At 44.3% G+C, this 20,692-nt stretch overlaps 1 protein-coding gene across 3 annotated transcripts in view; it reads right to left on the reverse strand.

Moving 5' to 3' along the window:
* Positions 1–20,692, reverse strand: part of PPFIA1 (PTPRF interacting protein alpha 1) — a 106,368-nt gene that overhangs the window by 19,095 nt on the left and 66,581 nt on the right. For all 3 annotated transcript variants that reach the window (XM_003798288.2, XM_023518304.1, XM_023518305.1), the window contains exons 15-21: positions 17,735–17,958; positions 13,925–14,156; positions 8,519–8,670; positions 7,441–7,613; positions 7,035–7,128; positions 2,837–2,918; positions 2,529–2,729 (exon numbers count right to left, since the gene is read on the reverse strand). In XM_003798288.2, the coding sequence (XP_003798336.1) occupies positions 2,529–2,729; positions 2,837–2,918; positions 7,035–7,128; positions 7,441–7,613; positions 8,519–8,670; positions 13,925–14,156; positions 17,735–17,958 (1,158 nt within the window). The remainder of the gene's footprint in view (positions 1–2,528; positions 2,730–2,836; positions 2,919–7,034; positions 7,129–7,440; positions 7,614–8,518; positions 8,671–13,924; positions 14,157–17,734; positions 17,959–20,692) is intronic.

Here is a 20,692-nt window from a genome sequence, read left to right on the forward strand (position 1 = left end):
GAGTCTCCTGCCTCCGCCTCCCAAGTAGCTGGGACCACAGGCACCTGCCACAACGCCTGGCTATTTTTTGGTTGCGGTCATCATTGTTGTTTGGCAGGCCCGGCTGGATTCAAACCCACCACCTTAAGTGTATGTGGCTGGCGCCTTAGCCACTTGAGCCACAGGCGCTGAGCCACTCATTCCTTTTTAATGAATAAAATACACCCGGTTATTACTGCATCATCAGTAACTGAGAGGAAGAGCACCAGATTTCCAGAGATTCAGAGGCCATGCTTACTCCCAGGGGTACATGAAATATAAACAGAAGAAAACACATTTCGTTCTTCTGGAAATTTTGAGTACTTCTCAAGTAACTACCAAGTTAATATATTTAAAACAGCCTTATCCAGTAAAAGATTAACAACAAAGAACACAGCGTCTAACTATTGCTTTGGTTCTTATAAGGCTACTTGCAGCAGGTACTCTGTAGTGACGGGCCTCTGCCTGGATGGCCAGAGCCAGGGAAACTGAGGCAAGGGCAGGGTGAGACGCAAGAGCACCACAGGCCAAACACAAGGGCCCCATGGAACCACTGAACCAGATACGATACACCTGTCCTGTCTGTGGTCAACTCCTGGAGGGAGCAGATTTGATCCTTGCACTTGACATAGCGCAGAGTCTACCTTTGTGAGGCCCCTTCTTCTTCACTATTGAAGAAGACAGTTCTTAAAAACTTTGGGAAAACTCACACAGCCCATCGTTTCTAGAAAGGCCACTCTAACATGAAAGAGATTAGATAGTATTTACAAAGCATTCCTTGGGAAAAAAGCTCTCTGAGCAATAGGTAAGAACAAAGGCTTATTGCTCATTACTATAACTTTTTCACACTAAGAAAAAATAAAACAAACAAATGAACTTCAAAGATTTTTCTGTACAATAACTATGAACCGTGAATCTAGCCTCGACCTGCTCCTTGGAGCACTGTGTCTCGCAGGTTCTCATCTCCTAATGAGGGCTGGTTTTCCCTTCACAGAGTAGACTAAAAGCTACTCCACCCAGCATGGAGAGTCTGAATTTCCTAACTAAGGAGTTGGCCTGCCCTCATCTCCCATTAACTACAGTTTTATTAGAATAGTTTTGAACTTTTTCAACCAGGGGAACCCTTTTCAAGGACTTCGACCTTGGAGAGAGTTGTAGAGTACAGATTATGCTTTATGAACATCTGCAGATCTGTGAACTGCTTAAAATCCTGAGCTCCCAGGGCCTACAGCATCCAGAACAGACAGCCAAACAAGTCAAGTATCACAAAACACTGGTTACCCCAGCTAATTCTATTCCCTAGCTATTGAAAAAAAAAACATATATATATATAACATATATAGTAAACAAAGCAGAATTAAGGGAGACTTCTTTAGGGACCACTCTAGATGGCTGGGTAACCACCATCTCTTACTAGTCTGTCAGCTGTGTTTAAACAGATGTTACTGAGGTGCTGGAAGAACCAGAACTCTGTGACAGACAAAAACATGTCATTCCTTAAGGTCCTGCTTCTCACAAAATGGTACTCACAAATGCACAAAGGTAACAGTGAGTGAAATAAGCCAGACACAAAGAGTAAACACTACACAACCTCATTTACATAAAGTATGAAACAGACTGGCCCACATGTCAGGGTCAGGCTTCACCCCGGGAAGGCAGCAGGGACTCAGAAGGGGCGGGAGGGACCTCCAGGGCCCTGGGAAACCCCATTTCTCAGTCTGAGTGTTGACTGCACTGGGGGCACAGATTTTACAAATTCAATGAAGTGTTACTTTACGTGTATACATATTCTATAAATTTTAAAAATATTTATACTATCACTTGCTTAGCAAATATCTTCATGTAAAATGGAAATGCTAGTCACTCATTTAGTTTGAATCATGAAATAGGAAATGATATTCAGAGTTTAAGTTCCAGTTATGTAGTTCAAACATTAAGTTTTCCCTTTCTCTAAATACCCTAAGACTGATTCAATTTTGATAAATTCTTATCTAAATCTGTAATAATTAGTTTTTTACCTTTAAAAAAGCCTCATCTTTTTATCTTATGATGCTATCCTTGGCAATCTTTTACAAATGTATTTAATGAAGTTTCTTTTGACTATCCAATTCGCACAGATTAAAAGTTCTCATTTGAATAGTAAACCTTTTTTTTGGAGATAGAGTCTCACTATGTTGCCCTCAGTAGAGTGCGTGGTGTCACAGCTCAGAGCAACCTCAAAGTCTTGGGCTCAAACGATTCTCTTGCCTCAGCCTCCCGAGTAGCTGGGACTACAGATGCCCCACAATGCCCAGCTAGTTTTAGATGGGGTCTCACTCTTGTTCAAGCTGGCCTTGAACTTCTGAGCTCAGGCGATCCGCCTGCTTTGGCCTTCCAGAGTGCTGACTGGTAATCTCTGAATGAGAACCGCACTACGAGTGTCATAAAGAACTGGAGAAGCAGCACAAACAGGGGTGCCTCCTTCAGGAGGTGCTTCCTCTCCCAAAAGAATGGCCTGGCCTTGACCATACCGTTCTGGACGTGGGTGGGGCAGATGGGCTGGTGAGCGACATGATCTCCTGGATGGCCAGCCGCAGCTTCAGCCTGTGCAGGGGGTTGCTGATGCCAATCTCCCGCTGAATCTCTGTGTCTGACAGGGCCGACATGATGGCTCCGCTCTTCACATTGGCTCGGCAGGCAGCCACATACCAGGCTGGCATCCCCACCCAGAGCTGGAGACAGGAAATGGCAAGGCCAGACCTTAAGTTTGGTGTACGAGATGGATCAATGAATCCACATAAAGTACCACACTCGACTGAGTATTAAGAGAAGGATGTACCTCTAGCCAAACGACGACAGTTGGTCCATCCCACTGAGCAAAAGGTAATCCTTGTCTACGGGCTTCCTCAAGCAATTCATGCCTACAAATAACAGGGGACTCAGATTAAAGAATTATTGCGACATGCCTATATAAAAACATTAACAGAAGTACCCTCTTTGAGCATTTCTGAAAGGCTAACAGTAGGAGTCTGCCCTCCCTATTCATGGGGTCTGCAACCACACATTCGACCAACTGAGAATCAAAACTACGGTGGTTGGGGGAAATAAAACAATAAAAACCAATATAACATAACAACTATTTACACAGCAGAGCATTTACACTGTATTAGGTATTGTAAGTCATTTCGAGATGATTCCAAGTACACACACAGATGTGCACAGGTTCCATGCAAATGTATGCCAGGTCATACACAGCACACCAACAGCCTCAGCTCTTGGTACCCTGGAGAGGTCCTGCACTCAACCCCCCAGATACTGAGGGGCACATCTTCAGCTTTAACATTATCCACATCGCCTACTTAATCCTAGCTTTGTGCATACTACAAAGCTCCCCTGAGTGAGCAGATGCTGATTCTCTGCATTAAGCGCCATCTCCCGACAGAATCAAAGAATTATTGCCAATTTAAAAAACTAGCAGAGTCGGTAGAGCCTTCAACTTCACATCCAAGGTAACAGAACATTCAAAGCAAAACGTTATCACTATTCTCTTTTTAAACAATGAAGAAAAATATCTAGAAAAAGGAAACCACACCTAGGTCTGAACAAAGGCACTCTCCATGAGTCTTTAAACATATTAACATTTAACAACAGAAGAACAGTGCTCAGTGTGTAGACATTTTCCTTTTTTTTTTTTAAATGGGGTCTTGCTACTTTGCCCAGGCTGACCTTGAACTCCTGATCTTAAGAACTCCTGGTCTCAAGCAGTCCTCCCACCTTGGGTTCCATGTAGCTGGGAAGACTTTTAACACTGCAGCGGTACAATCTAATATAGCAAGTAATGGATGCACGTTCCTTTCTCTACATTGCTACTTAGCTAGTAGGTATTTGCTAAATTAAGTCACTGGGCCACTCTGTGGCTTAACCCAGAGGCATCCTACCCAGAAAATATGAAATCCTAACAGCTCTATTCCCCAAAGCAGATCCTCAGAACTGACTCACTGCCAGCATCCACAGCAAAGCAGCCAGGTGGGTGAGTCCCAGCCACACAGTTCTTCCTGTGATCAGAAATACTCTGAATGCCATATTTTTAAATACCCAAGCCATGATATCACCATATTAACACCTTTAAAAACAATTTTGTCTACTATAGTAATTTGAGAGATAACACTATAAGCTTTGGTGAATCTCATCTTATTTCTCAAGTGTTTACCCATAAGGCTTTTAAAAAGAGCTATTTTAAAAAATGAAAAACCTAGCAGAGAAGTTGGCACTAGAGCAGAGAGGTCGGTCAAGTACATTTAGTTTGTATGTATGGGAGTTCAGTTCATTCCTGAATCCCCAGGTTGCTATTAAACATGTTTCTATAACTTCTGTAGGCCAAACATACAATCTTTTATTTCTAAAGATTAAATATTGGTATTTCAATAAATTTTACTGATAATAGACTTTTCTTAGGACTGCAAAGTCTATGTACAACGATAGCCCATCTTTCTAAGGAAAATGTTTCCCATAAAATTTCAATTAAGTGTTCTTGTTTCTGGGGAATAATAAATATAATTATCTAGGAGTAATTATTCCAGAGAATGCAACAAAAGTTTTAATATCACAAGTAGGACAGGTGCAGTGGCTCATATCTATAGTCTCAGCACTATGGAAGGCCAAGGCAGGAGGACTGCTTGAGGTCAGGAGTTAAGAGATCAGTCTGAGCAAGCTAGTGGGAGAGCTACTCGAGGGGCTGAGGAGAAAGGATTGGTTGGGCCCAAGAGTCTGAGGCCATCCTGGGTAATATGAAGAGACCCCATTTTAAATTAAAAAAAAAAAAAAAAAGACCACCATCACAAATAACAAAATAATTCTGAACCCAAATAAATGTATTTGGGTTCTTAAATTAATATCATGTATTGAACTGTATTCAAACAATACCAGATAACTCATACTCTACTTTTTTCCAAGAGACAGGGTCTGACTGTGTTACCCATAGCTAGCTCTCTGTAACCTTGAACTCCTGGGCTCAAGCAATCGTCCCACCTCGGCCTCCCAGGTAGCTAGGTCTAGAGGTACATGGCACTATAACCTGGCTAAATTTTTAAAATTCCTTTTGTAAAGATGGGCTTGTCATGAACTCCTGGGCTCAAGTGATCCTTCTACCTTGGCCTCCCAAAGTGCTGTAGGACAGGCATGAGCCACCCAAGGCCTCATACATTTTTTCACATTTATAAATACGGCACTTTTTCTAAAATCAATTTTATCTCAGGTCAACTATTACAAATGAAATTGAACACTACAGGCAAATAAGCTTTGCACTAGAAATTTTCTCTAGTAACTTGCTAGTATATTTCAGAACTTACACATGCATCCTATGCGTAACCACAGGGTACCGAGAAAGACCCACCCTTGGATACTTAAGTTACAGGTACACAGGTAGATGTTCAAAGCCAATGCCATAAATTTGAACGTCACAGCTCCACAGAAACCGACCTACCACTGACACACACATGCACGCATGCAAGCAAAAACTGGCATGAAATTTAATAACATGGTTAGGCAAATAATTCAAAGGCTGTCCTCTTATATCAAAATATGCAAACACAGCTCCCGGGAATCACAAAATAAATTTTAAAACAGAGTGAAAAACTTTAGGCAATTTATACTATTTTTTCTCTTACTTAACTTCTGGGGCTGAAGGTGGTAGAACCAAGAGATACTGCCAGAAACCTTACTGTTTTTATTATGTTAAGTAAGAAGATGTGAAATAAAACATAGCAGGAAAATCTAAGGGACAAAATTTTCCTAACATGGTTCCAGGAGGCAAAAGGCCTAGTTGTAATATTAAATTCCACATACCAAGACCAGGAATGGTGGCTCACACCTGTAATCCTAGCACTTTGGGAGGCTGAGTGGTGGAGTGCTGGAGCTCAGGAGTTCAAGAACAGTCTGAGCAAGAGTGAGACCCCCATCTCCAAAAATAAATGGCTGGGCATGGTGGTGGGCACCTGTAGTTCCAGCTACTTGGGAGGCTGAGTCAAGAGAATCACTTGAGCCCAAGAGTTGGCGATTGCTGTGAGCTGTGACACCACAGCGCTCTAGCCTGAGTGACAAAGTGAGACTCTGTTTAACAAAATAAAAAAAGATTATTTATTATGACTTCTGAGAAGAGAACTAAAATGAGGCAGATTTCACAACAGAAAAATCAACTGACAACTCTAGAGACTAAAGGCAAACTGGCCTCTTGGGAACACGGTCTCCTAGGTCTTAAGTTTGGAACAGTGTGGATGTCTCAAGGCACATGAGTGGCAGAAAAATGTTTCCTGTAGTCAGATTTCTCATGGAACCTGCCGAGTGTCACTCTGTCAAGGTTCTGTGCTCTCACTTCACCACCAGCTTCCCATCTCCCCCACTCTCAAGTTCACGGCCTCTCAGTTCCTTACACTCTGCACATGGCCCATTTTGTTACAGAAATAAGTCTGTCAGTTCACAGGGATATTATCTCAGCCTCCCCAGGGTGTACAGCTCACTCCTATGCACCAGAGGTAGACACTCAGAGATATGTGTGCCTGTGAGTCCTTTGTGCCCTCACCCTGGTGCCACAGCCGCTGTGCTCCTTTGCTGAGCCGCCTAGATATTGTTACTTATATTCAGAATCAAGACTTAGTTTACGAATTAAAATGTTAATAGACTATTAATGTTCACTGCAGCCACACAAGATATGCACTACGATCACACTCCTACAGGTGAGGAAACGGCAGCACAGGGACGCTGAGTCACTTTCCCAACGTCGCAGACACCAGGGTTCAGACTCCAATGCTCCCCAGCCCCCTCCACCTTTTGCTTCCCAACGTGGATTGAGCATTCACGCAGGATTTCTTTCAGAATGTCACAAATGCTCTGTCTTTTGGGAAGCATGGCTTAATAAGGGCTGTAGGTTAATCTTTCAGCAGGTAATTTACACAGCTAGACATAACATTTCACTGCTATTAGTTAAAAATTAGGCACAAATGAAAATGGTTCATTGAGATGAAGAAATAGACAAAGCTTACTTTTTTTGAAGTTTGCGATTTTTTTCAGCCTGTCCTCCTAACTTGCTAAGTCCCAAGGCATCTGGAGATGAATTATCTGACTCTGGAACACCACCTACAAGGAAGAAGAACAGCCCCATAATAAAACCAACATGGCAAAGCTGTGTGTCCTCATAAGCAGGTGGCTGCACATTTGCAGGGATGGTGATAATTTCCTGGGCTAAGTTTCTGACTGTGTCTCAGAGTGGCCAGTGAATTGGCTGTTGCCCCCGGGCTCACACCTGCACAGCTTTTGCTCTGTGAGGAACACACGGCCCCTGTGACCTTGTGAGGGAGCTGCTTGTCGGGCACAGAGCGGGCATAGAAGTAACAGTTCCTTCCTCTCCCCAATCCTGACCCTTAAGATGTCTCCTGGAAACCAGCCAACCTTGCCCTAATGCTTCTTTGCCAGTCGGTCCAGGCCGGCCCTTTTCTTTCTTGCCAAACAAGCGGCCAATAGAGGACTTGATGCCCTTCTTCTTGGGGGCTTTGTGCAGCGAGTCCTGGCTGCTGTTGCTACTGCTGGGGTTGCTCACGGGACCGTCCTGGGAGCCTGCGGAGCTTGGAGGAGAGAGAGGCATTCTTACCACGTGCCCTTATCACAACAGAACATTTCCTCACATGCACTGCGATTCTTCACCTTTTTAACACTCATTGTTCACAACCAAGTGTTCCTGACCAAAACTTCAGTCTCTTCTACACACAACCCAGGGTGGTAACATAAACACTAGTTTCTGGGATGCCAAGATTCCCTCTGACGTGGCTCCCCTTCAGAGGAGGCTGGACTGCAAGCCATGAGAGTGGGGAGCCAATGACCTACATCAGGGGTACCTCCCAGCCTCTGAGAGATGTGCTCAGGCCAGCCACTTGGAGCAGCAGCAGCAAGAGCAGAGTACTAGGAATCAAAAAGCTGCCCTGAGTTTTACTCCTCAGCAGTGAACCATGGTGTCAGCTGCAGGGAACATACATGCCCTCCCTCACATAATCCCTGGTACAGAACAGAAGTCTAATAAATGGTGATTTGGAAAAGGACAGTACATTAGTGACAAAATGGTTTCTTGGTTTTAATAGGATAATTTGGAACTCTCAATAGCTTACAAAAGGCACAAAAGGCATCTGAGAGGCATGAACCGTCCTACAGGGCAATGATCATCAGAAACCTGTCATCTGCTTGGCAAGGTCTCTATAAAGAACAGAAAGATTTCTCAAAAGAGATAATTTGTACAATGTGAAGAAAAGAAATTTTGCTAAACATTGTTGATATTTAACTCCTTTCCTTCCAAACTGATTTTGCCAAAATAGATTTCACTATAGACCCCAGAGCAGTGGTGGGAATTCAAGATTTAACATTTAAATAAACTCAACTGAATTTAAGCCATTTTTCCCCCCCAAAATACGGATAGGATTCTTAACCCTGAAGACAGATAAGTGCACGTCACGGGCTGCGGGTGGCGCCTGCTCCTTACTTTCTCAGGTCCCTGATGTCTTCGTGGCTGACTGTGTGCAGAGCTCCTTTCTGTGGTCTGTCTAACCGCAGGGACCCAGGGGAGGCAGGGGGGGAAGTTTCACATTTTATCGTAGTCTTGTCATCTCGTACCTCTTCTCTGGAATATGGCAACTGAGGGGCGAGAGAAGCACAAGTTTAGTTAACAGGGGACTATGAACACAAAAGTCACAGAGGCCTTCCATTATAACTACCAACTTGACGCTATGCTTTCTGCCAGCACAGTCTCCCTTCAGTCTCGTGCCACACTGAAGCTGCGGGCCGTGCAGCACCGGGAGTGCAGAGCAGCCCAGCTTCCCATTCCACCCCTCACAGTCCTAAGTACATCTGGAGGACAATCCTGGGGGGCGGGGGGCAAAGATTTGAACAATGGCCACAAAATTCATTGTTATAAAGTTTTGATGGTGTGAATTCACACCAACACAGATCCTCCAACAAATAGGTTTATCTTCTGGTGCCTTCAAAAGAAACACCTTTTGGGCAGAACTGGACAACTGCCTTTCTCTCTGGGAGAGAGGAATAAATGTGGAACAGCCCACGGCACACACACACGCGTGTACGGGTTGGGTTTACTTCTCACTAGCATGGGCTGAACTGTATCAGCAGAAACACTCACATGCAGTCCACAAACCTTCTGTTCAACAGCACTAGATAAAATAATCCTAGGCTTATCATTAAAAGACGGCCTCTTCTGGACTTTTTCAGAAAAGTTCTCTTTTGGCACTAGAACGTGAGTGTGGTTGTGTGCTGAAGGACACAGACGGTAGTAATAACTGTGAGCCCTGCCCAGGGTCTAGGCAGGGCTTGCTTATACCTAATGTTTTCTGGTGTTGAGTGAGAGAAGCTTTCACAAAACATGAAGATCAAGCATCTATATAAACAATAAGACATGAACAGCAACATTATGCTTTTTAAGTTTATTTCTTTCTAATTTATTTTTTAGAGATGAGGTCTCACCATGCTGCCCAGGCTGAAGAGCAGTGACTATTCACAGGTGCAATCACAGCTCCCGACAGCCTCAAACTCCTAGCATCAAGGGACCCTCCTGCTTCAGCCTCCTGAGTACCTGGGACTGTGGGTGACTGCCATCGTACCTGGCTTGAACTTCTGCCTTTCAAACAGGACAGTGTAAAGTATATCAAACCAACTGTAGCCCAGCAGTGGCTCAGTAAGAACCAAGCAGACTAGTGAAAAGGAGTTGAGGTCATTGAGGACATAATTTTAACTAGCAGTTCAGACAAAGTTAGATCCTCCACCTTTCTCAACTTCTGATTATAATCATGAGACAACGAAAGGCTTGAACGGCTAGATATTGTCAATATGAAACTTAACAGTTTCAAAATTCAGATTAAAACAATCATTTGTTTAAAAACAAAAACCAAGAAGAGCACAGGTAGCCGTCCATGTGGTAGAGATGACAACACACTCTCCCTAAACTACCAGCGGTCAAGGAGCAAAGCCCCTGGCCAGCCGGCCAGCAGCTTCCTCAGGATAGCCTCCAGGCACACCCAGCCCCACCTTTGCTCTGCCCTCCGTGCTGGACAGATTCTTGCCTCTGTGGCACCTCTGATGCTACCAGGAAGCAGGGAAGTCTCGGAGTCTACACCAGGAATGCTGAAGCTGAAGAGGGGGCGACAGTGAAACACGGGCTGTGCCTGCTCTGCCCCTGGTACTCTGCGCAGAGGGCTGGCTGAACCCTCCCAATGCCCTGAGAACAAGGCCCTGCAAAGCCACCAGGCAGCACACAGAGGCTCCCCGTGAACAAGGCTAGGCTATGAGGCCTGAGTATGTATCAGCACACACTTCCTCACTGAGAAAATCCTGCTATTAAACAAACCCAAAGACAAGCCAGCTAAACTAAAGGATGTGCTGTGTGTCTTACCGTGGCTGGGGTAAGCTGCCGATCTCACTGAGGACAGGCCCGAGGCTAGTGGCCACCTAAAATGGCACCATTTTATACTTATCTTCATTTGTCAGGAGTACAGACAAAGGCATAAACAGAACAAACCCCAGGTGACAAACTAACCAGTGACTAACAAGCAGTTTCAATAATCACCACCCTGCTCAGCCCAACAGAGCAGCTGACACGTAGTGATAAGTCACATGCTTGGTCGGAGAACAACTGCATTTATGTCTCTGAAGGGCTGTCCGGTCACTGACCCATCAGGCAGGTTTTGGAAGAGGCCACAGAATATGCACTAGAGCAAGAAAGTTATGAGAAGAGGCTTTGCGTCCACATAAAGAATAGCCACCATGCACAACTGCTCCTGGCACACTCCACGTCCTCTAGAAGAGGAAGGCCCCATCTACAATCACTCCCAGGAGAAGTGGCCCCAAGCTTCCCTCTGCAGGGACGCTGCCAGGGAGATCCAACTATCTGGAGAAAAGGCCAGACACATGGTGATGCAGTCAACAGTCCAGGTTTTGAAACCAGATAAATCTCAACTCGAATCTGTACCACACATTCTGTGAACTCTGATTCCTTTTCTACAACTGCAAACTAGGGGTTAAAATAGCATCCTGTATCTCACAGGGATATGTGTGAGGATTAAATAACATGCAGGCTGAGCTTCTCAAGTCCAAAAATCTAAAACTTGAAATGCTCCAAAATCTGAAACTTTTTGAGTATAGACAGGACGTGCAAAGGAAATGCTCACAGGAGGATTTAAGATTTCAGGTTTTGGATTCTTGGCCAGTAAGCACAACGCACATCGCAAACTCCAAAACTCTTTCAGGCCCCAGAGTTTCGGATGTGGGATACTCGACCTGTAATATCCTGGTAAGGCACAGAGCCTGGCACAGATCGAGAGCTAACTAAATGCTAGCTATTATCATTATAGATTTCTCCCAAATCTAAAATCTACGGCTTCAGTAATTTCTTGTGTTTAAAAATACTTTAGTCCAAGAGTTTGAGGTTGCTGTGAGCTAGGACACCATGGCACTATAGCCAGGATACAGAGTAAGTCTGTGTCTCAAAAAATTAAAATTAAAAAATACCCTATCTATGGCAAATAAGCACGAAATGACTAGAAGGCAAAAAAATTGGGAGGATGACAAACTCTTACATTTGTCCCAGTGTTCTGTGAAAACCACTAAGGAATAATTTCTGGAGAACAATCACACATAAGGTGCTGGGTAGATTTAAACACTTCCTTTAAAATTCCAAGCATTCATTCTTATATAAATACATAACATTATATTTATATACAATGATAGTACCCTTCAGTATGTTATGGAGATGCAAAGACATGTTAAATTACTAAATAATTTACCTTTCTACGATGTTTCCTTAAATCACTAGGCTGATAGATGCATGCAAAGAAATGAAGAGAAACCAGATTTACTGCATACTTGAAGTTAAAATTCAAGATCAGTTCAGGCCAACATATCAAAGTGGGACTGACGGGACAGAGACAGCACAACAGCACCGAGAAGACACGTAACTGTGAACAGAACATCTTTCACCACAGCATTTAAATAGAAGTTACTCAGGATTTACTAGAGAAATACTATATTATTACTCAGAGAGAGAACATTCTATTTCAATGCATGCAATTTATTGTGGCATTCTGTGTAACAAAAGGTCCTAATAATTGTCTATTCTAAGTCAAAAACCTCTCTATACTCAGTTTTCCTGAATTAAAAAAAGCACATTATAATTTAAAATATTCTCATTGATGAATTTTTTACAATACAACTATTATAAAACTGAACACACCTACTTTTAGTTAATCACCTATTTGACATTAATGCAAAATCCTTACCTAGAATTTGATTTACAACTTCTCAATAATAAATTTATTGCTTAAAGCAAGGTACCCTGTGAAAATACATAAGAACAAAAGCTAGCACAGTATCAGGCAGAATCTTTACATCCTATCATTTATGTAAGATATTTTAATACAAAAAACAGAGACAGAACCACATTTTCAATATGTTGATGAGATTTATAGACTGGAATATAATCATCAAAATTAAAAGGATACTGTTTGTATGAAACCTCCATTAATTCTAACATTATTTCTTCACGTAGGAAATAGTTCATTCACAAATTACATAAATCCTACACAATTCAAGTAAAAACACTCACAACCACCTATATCGTGCCTCTAACCACATTTATTATATAGTCATTACACTTCATCACTATTAAGAAAAAGTATATTTTTTAATGATAAAAGCCCCAAGAACTCACTATAAAGTCACAATCCAGCACAGACTCACATATTATCACCCAGCAAGCTGCTGCCTGGTGACCTGTGCGTGTTGGGAAGAACAGTTACAGCACAGGGTGGCCCAGGGGGCAGGGAGCTGAACAAACTACACACTGATGGTGAACCTGCAGTCTGGATTAAAGATGAGTCTGGAGATGGCTAAAATAATAAAATAAACCAAAGGATGATACAGGAAACCAAAACCAATGATGGAAGCACAGACCATCAGCCAGCACTCAGAATTATGAAACCAGGAAAAAGATTCACATGACTGGCTTTACAAATGCTCTGGAAGGAAATAAGCATGAAAACACAAATGAAACAGTCAAAGAGTTTAAATATTAGCTAATTACTCAATGATGTAAGTTATGAAAAAAGTATGTCAAAGTACTGCAAAGCAGATGGGCTGCCACTCCAGTGATCCGGCTGAGTCAGTCACGTGCCGCCAACACCACAACGCAAATGAAAATGGGAGGGGCAGAAAGAAATGACAGGAGGACAGTTAGAAAGCAGGAGGCTGTAAATGTGGCCATACGTGAAATGTGATTTCCAGGCAATGTGCTCGCAAAACCTAGACTAATTACATGAGGAAGTTTTAAACATCCTTTAGAGCAGCACACTTTGCCACAAAACACCACAAGGCCATCTCATTTCCTGGGAAAGTGACCACAGGCTGAGGAGTGAAGAGGCTGGAGAGCAGCTTGGCTGTGAGGAGCCTGAGTGTGGCACCTGACTACTCATTTTCTTTCCCCTGAACTGCACAGCCTGGAATCCTGTTCACGGCCCTAAAGGAAAGAGATGGTGCTGACTCCTCCTGCTCATTTTTCTACAAGCTCTGGTGTTTGCCTGTATTTACTCTATTAACTTTCCACTCCTAAAAAACAGAAACTCCCTTCTGGCTGCTGTACCCTGCACGGCTGCCCAGGCCAACTGTCACACAAACTAATAGTGGCACGCCAGCCTGGTCATCCAAATACTAGAATCAACTTGGCATAGTTGAATGATTAAACGTTAGCTAGGTTGAAGATCTTCAGCGTCGCAGAATGACAAATGTACTTGATTTTCTTCTGGGCAAAAAGAAGCAAGTTCACAGTGTCCAAGACTTCAAACAGGTGTGTGGGGTGGGGACGCTACACAGAAAGGGTGACACTTACTAGAGTCATGATGCCCAGTCTGTCCACTTCCCTGGCCGGGCTGTGGGGGATCCTCCTTGGGGTGGAGCGACCGCTGCCTGGGGGGGAGGAGCCGGCAAGTGAGGAGGCAGGATAGGGTGGGATGGAACTCATGGATCTAAAGCGACCAAGACTGTCCAAACTCCCACTGCCAACTCTGCTTTCAATCTCCTCGGCTCGCTGCTCGGTATTTTCCTTTTCTTCTTGTATCAACCTACAATAGAAACAGAAGCAGTCATCCTTTATTAGCAAATAGAGTCACACATCTGGATAAAAACATCTGCTTATACTCTACATGAGTAAACTCCAATAATAAGTTGCTCAAATATTTAACAGGTCAGCTAAAACCTTTGGCTTTTAATCTTCTAAAATATACTGTAACAATAAGTAAATGTTCCACTGACTATGGTTAAATTGGTATTGCTGTCATTCATGCTTGATTTTACTTATTTACACTACAATTTTTTTTTTTTTTTGCAGTTTCTGACCGAGGCTGGGTTTGAACCTGCCACCTCTGGCATATGGGGCAGCATCCTACTCCTTTGAGTCACAGTGCCACCCCTACACTACAATTTTGAAAGGGGCTGGCTGGCAGCCTGTGGTTGCAACTAACAATTTCCTTACTAAGCAATGGGATCATTAAATTTTACATCCCTTATCCCCCCCCATTCTTAGAGTAAAGCTGTACCTTTATCTACACATTTCTTCAACTAGAAATCAGAAACTTTAATACAAATAATTGATCCATAATCAATGTGAGATTTTCCAAACACTGAACACCCAGGCTGGAGTACAATGGCATCATCACAGCACACTGTAATCTCAAACTGCTGGACTCAAGTGATCCTCTCACCTCAGCTTCCTAAGAAGGTAGAACTGTAAAGCCCACCATTACACATGGCTCTTTTTTTTTTTTTTGTGGCAACATGCCTCATTCTGATGTCCCAGGCTAGAGTGCCACGGCGTCATCACCTTAGCTCACAGCAACCTTAAACTCTTAGGCTCAAGCAATCCTCCTGCCTCAACCTCCTGAACAGCTGGGACTACAGGCATCCACCATAACACCTGGCTAATTTGGCTATTTTTAGTAGAAGTGGGGTCTCACTCTTGCTCAGGCTGGTCTTGAACTCCTGAACTCAAGCGACCCTTCCACCTCAGCCTCCCAGAGTACTGAGATTACAAGCATGAGCTACCATACTCAGCATAATTCTTTAATTTTGTTTGTCTTGCTATGATGCACAGGCTGATCCTAAAATTCTGGGCTCAAGAGGTCCTCCCACCTTAGCCTCCCAAAATGCTAGGATTACAGACCTGAGTCACTGTGCCCATTTTAAACATTAAACTCTTGGCTCGGCGCCTATAGCTCAACTGGCTAAGGCGCCAGCCATGTACACCTAAGGTGGCGGGTTCGAATCCCCAGCCCAGACCCGCCAAAACAACAATGACGGCTGCAACCAAAAAACAGCCGGGCGTTGTGGCGGGTGCCTGTGGTCCCAGCTACTTGGGAGGTGGAGGCAGGAGACTCGCTTGAGCCCAGGAGTTGGAGGTTGCTGTGAGCTGTAATGCCACGGCACTCTACCCAGGGGGACAGCTTGAGGCTCTGTCTCAAAAAAAAAAAGAAACATTAAACTCTTTAGACTAAATTAAAGTTTTGTTTTGGATTCTTTGTTGTTATTGTTTCAAAGAAAAGTGTCACCTGCTGGAATTCTCTATCAGCTTCACATGAATTTCTGCATTCATGTTAAGCCACGATAATTCAGAATTCAAGATTAAATGCTATTCTACTCTAAAGTCTTGGGGATGACTACACAGTGGTTTTACATCTGACCTATGCCTGTAATCATTATTCCAACATCAAAATACAAAAGCCTTGTAGTAATCCTTCCAATTAGAGTTCTACTCACATATTCTAAGAAAACTTGTTTTTTGGTCATTATTACCAGAAGAGTAGCTGCAAGTCAGTGTACAGAACTTACCCTTTATACCACTTTGACTTACTGCATAAACAAAATCACTTTTATCTAGCAGTACTTTATTTTAAACTACTAAAAATATATGATCTTTTCATATTTCCCATAACTATAACACTATTTTTCTGAGCTCTTCACCAGTTTTAAACACAGCACCTGAAATCAGTGTATGAAGCCAAAAACACAGGCAGCACATCCACTTCCCACTAGGCTTGTTGGAGCCTTCTCTTCTTTACCTCACCCTCAAAGTAGAAACTGGCAAAGATCCCCAAAAGCAGACCCTGAAGGCTGCAGGGTTCCACGTATATGGCCACTCTTCATCTGGACTCAGGCTGTGTGGCCGTGTCAGGCCTGAGGCCACAGGGCAGACCTCACGGCACCCCCCCCCCCATATTGCTGTGCCCCCAGACCAAGCTAGCATAGACAGTGGTTACCTAAGGCTCGTAATCATTATTCCTTAGTTTCCATCCCACAGGTGGCCCAGTGTTTTGTAAATTTCCTGTTAAAACTGCTAATGAGTTATTGAAGAAAAGGAACCTTTAAAATACTTAGGAGACTGGGCAGTGCCTGTGGCTCAAAGTAGTAGGGTGCTGGCCCCATATACTGGAGGTGGTGGGTTCAGACTTGACTCCAGCCAAAGGAAAAAAAAAAAAATACTTATGAGACTTGGTGGTACCTGTAGCTCAAGCAGTTAAGGTGGCCAGCCATATATACCAGAGCTGGCGGGTTCGAGTCTGGCCTGGGCCTGCCAAACAATGACAAGTACAACCAAAAATATAGCCGGGCATTGTGGCGGACGCCTATAGTCCCAGCTACTTGGGAGGCTGAGGCAAGAGAACCACTTAAGCCCAGGAGTTGGAGGTGGTGGTGAGCTGTGACACCATGGCACTCTACCCAGGGCTATAGCTTGAGGCTCTGTCTCAAAAAAAAAAAAAAAAAAAAAATATATATATATATATATACACACACACACACCCCGATGAGACTCAAAAGATTCAAACACTCATCATCTGACCACTCATTGTCCTTTGGTGAGCAAATTCTCACTCTATGAGAATGAGGCTCTGCCACCTCTCCCAGTGAGCTGCAGCAGCCCTGGCAGTGGCCTACAGAAGGACCTGACTGCTTCACTCAGCCTCTTCCCCACTCCCTGCTATGCACATTTCCCTCTGCCAGGGTCAGGGAGGGGGTCCAGCCCCACCGCACTCTCCAACTGTGTTGTCAGTTTTCAGGGGCAGAAGCTGAACATCCCTCACCTCCCACTCTGTTTTACACAAGGGGCCCAGTGCCATGACTGTGGGGAGGGTGCACTGTTTACTTGGATTTTATAATGAAAGGTAATCTTGGGAACTCGAAATTCTTTTTTTTTTTTTTTTTTTTTTTATTGAGACAGTCTCTCACTTTGTCACTCTTGGTAGAGTGGGGTCATATAGCTCATAGCAACCTCTAACTCTTGGGCTCAAGCGATTCTCTTGCCTCAGCTTCCTGAGTAGTTTAGACTACAGGCACCCACCACAACACCTGGCTATTTTTAGAGATGGGGTCTCACTCTAGCTTACAAAGTCTCAAACTTGTAAGCTCAGGCAATCTGCCCACCTCAGCCTCCCAAAGTGCTGGGATTATAGGCATGAGCCACTGCATCCAGCAGGAACTTGAAATACTTTTTTTTGTTTTGTTTTTGAAACTTAAAATTCTTTGAACAGTTGAAGTAAGTTCTATTACTATGGAACACTTAGAAAGTATTGACAGTATTTGTTCGAGACTTTCCCGAGACTCCTCGGGACAACTGTGTTCTGTTGACTGGGGTGCACAGTGTACACACCTGATCTCTTTGTTGATGGCGTCCAGCTGCTCCTGAAGCATCATGGCTAATGTCTGTGCATCTGCCTGCCCGCTGGGTGACAACAAGTCAACCGAGCTGAGGAGTGTGTCTCTGTCATCCTCACCATCAGACACATCAACATCACTCTCAAATGCTTGTGCTACATTTGCCAAGACACTAGCTTGCTGGGCACGTTCCCAGTCCTGTTCATTCAGAGTTTGTACCTATAAACAAGAAAACCAAATCTCAGTAGACTAAAAACAACATTAGTTATAAGAATTTAATTTAAAAATTGTCTAATGGAAGCTCAAAAGATTTTGGAAAAATGAATCCCTAACATCTTTGGCAAACAATATCTAAGAAATAGGGCAGGCGCTGGGCGCAGCAGCACACACCCATAATCCCAGCACTTTGAGAGATCAAGGCAAGAGGATGACCTGAGACCATCTGTATTTGCCTTTTCTTAGGTTAAGTTAACATAAGCTAAGTTCAAAACCAGCCTGGGCCACATTGCAAAATTCCCATCTCTATAAAAAATTAAAAATTTATCCAGGCATGGTGATGTGAGCCTCTAGTCCCAGCCACTCAGGAGGACTCCTGAGGCAGGAGGACCACTAGAGCCCAAGAGTTCAAGATTGCAATGAGTCATGACAATGGCACTGTGCTCCAGCCTGAGATACACAGCACAGACTGGGGGGGCAGGATGATAACCCATTACTTACTTAGATAGATAGTCTTATAACTTTTCTTTTCTTCTTTATTTAAGACAGAGTCTCACCCTGTCACTCAGCCGTAACGCAGCGGCATCATCAAAGATCACTACAACCTCCACCTCCTGGGCTTAAGCAATCCTCCTGCATGGCCTTCCAAGTAGCTGGGACTATCAGCATGAACCACTATGCTCAGTTAATTTTTCTATTTTTAGTGAAGACAGGGTCTCAGCTCTTGCTCAGGCTGGTCTTGAACTCTTGAGCTCAACTGATCTTCCTACCTCTGCCTCCCATGGTGCTAAGATTGCAGACCTGAGCTACTGTGCCCAGCCAATATTAATGTGTACCTGAAGCATTTCTACGATGAGATTCACAATGTAGAAATGACAGAATCAGAAATAAAAACTGAAAATCAGCCAGGAAAAGTGCAGGGTGATAAAGAAAAATCTGGGGTTCAACACATCAGCAGATTCGCTATAGTGAACAGTCAACTGTACATTTCAAAATAGCTAGAATAATACACACAATCTCAAAATAAAGAAACGATACATATTTAGGTGATGGATATCCCAATTACCCTGATTTGACTATATGAATTTTTCAAATTATCCTATGTGCCCTGAAAATGTGTACATTTAATATGGATCAATTAAAAAATACATGTATGCCCCACTTAGCCATGCTAGTGGGAAGTTTTTTAAAAATGATTCCAATCCACATCAGTTGGGTTCACCTCAGTTGCCATAACATTTTGCAAGTGTTACCTAATCTGAGTTTCCCAATCCTCCTCCCTTTTCTGAGGCTGGTACTAACAAGCACGGCAACAAGCACAAGACAGCAGTGAGATGAAAGAAACAAGATAAAGCCCTGCGGACGCTGCTTCTCAGCACCTGTGTGCCGGCCAGTGGCAGAGAAATGCAGCAGCTCAGGTAGAAAAGGTATCCCTATGCTTTTCCTTGCACAGAAGGCACGTGTGCACCCCTCCCCTGCCACATGACTCTCCAGCGTCCCTCCTCATGCCGCAAACCTGCAGCACCTCCTGGCCTTCTCCCCCAGCCAACAGCCCTGCTGCCCTCTGCGTGGCCCTTTCCTCCACCTGGGCACTAGCCCAGCTTCTGGTGTACAGAGGGGAATTCAGTTTTCCACTGATTCTTCCTTATTGGCACATGAACATCTCCCACCTTAAGACACCAAAACAGAACCCCCGCCCACCCCAGTCTTCTTCTACCAATTTCCACCACTTCCTTACTCCAGGGAGCTACATTCATTCATCCTCCCTCCTACCCCTCGCTCTCGAACCCCATGCAGCCTGCCTCTGAGCACCTCCTCTGCTCAAGTGCCAACAAACTCCAGCTCTGACAGCCACTGACCAGCGTCATCTGTGCATCAGATGGGGCCCACCAGGAGTGGTCAAGTTCAACTGCCCCCCGTTCCCTGGAGCACTCACTCCCCAGGCCCTGGCGCCCACCCTCTCCTGGCCTCTTCTGCCCCTTGACACGTCACTATGGAGAGCCCAGAGTGACGTCAATGGTGTCTGTGGGTGACCTCATCTTATCCCATGTTTCTCAACACTATCTGCATGCTCATGATCCCCGTCTTTACCTCTCATTCTGGACTTCTCTTGTGGGTTCTACACTGGACTGTCCCATGCCAGCCTGACACCCCCTTGGATATCAGACAGTCCTGGCAGCCTGAACACAGTCAGGCCTCCCCCAGGCTTCCTCCTCTCAGAAAGCAGACTCCTCCCTGCAGCCGGGGTTCTCCCTCCTCCCCGAGGTCCAACCCTGCAGCAGGCCCTGCGTCTCCACCTAACAGTGTACCCCAACAGCTCCTTCTCTTCCTTCTCAGACCCTTGTTCATATATTGCCCTCAGGGCAATGTCTCCCTGACCACCCAGCTCAGAATTCTTATTCCCCCTCATGCTCTCCCCCCTTCTCTAGTATTACTACCTGACACACTGGGTGGCTTATAAAAATATCCACATACTCTTTAACACTCTTGCCTCAAGAGGCAGAGGGGATTCCCTCCCCTCGTGTGAACAGAACTCTAAAGATTCATGTGGACAAGCAGAATAAAGTGGAAGTGAAGGTGTGCATTCCAAGACCTAGAGCTCTCTTAGAACGTGAGCTCTGGGAAAGCCACGGACACAGTGGGAGGACCTCCGAGCAGCCCTGTGGACAGGTATACTGGGGGAGACGCAGCCCATTGAGACCCTGAGTGACAGCCGCCTGGCCTACTGCTGACGAGT

Source organism: Otolemur garnettii, unplaced genomic scaffold (genome assembly GCF_000181295.1).
Source record: "Otolemur garnettii isolate 467f Iridium unplaced genomic scaffold, OtoGar3 scaffold00134, whole genome shotgun sequence".
In the NCBI taxonomy this organism is placed as follows: Eukaryota; Metazoa; Chordata; class Mammalia; order Primates; family Galagidae; genus Otolemur; species Otolemur garnettii.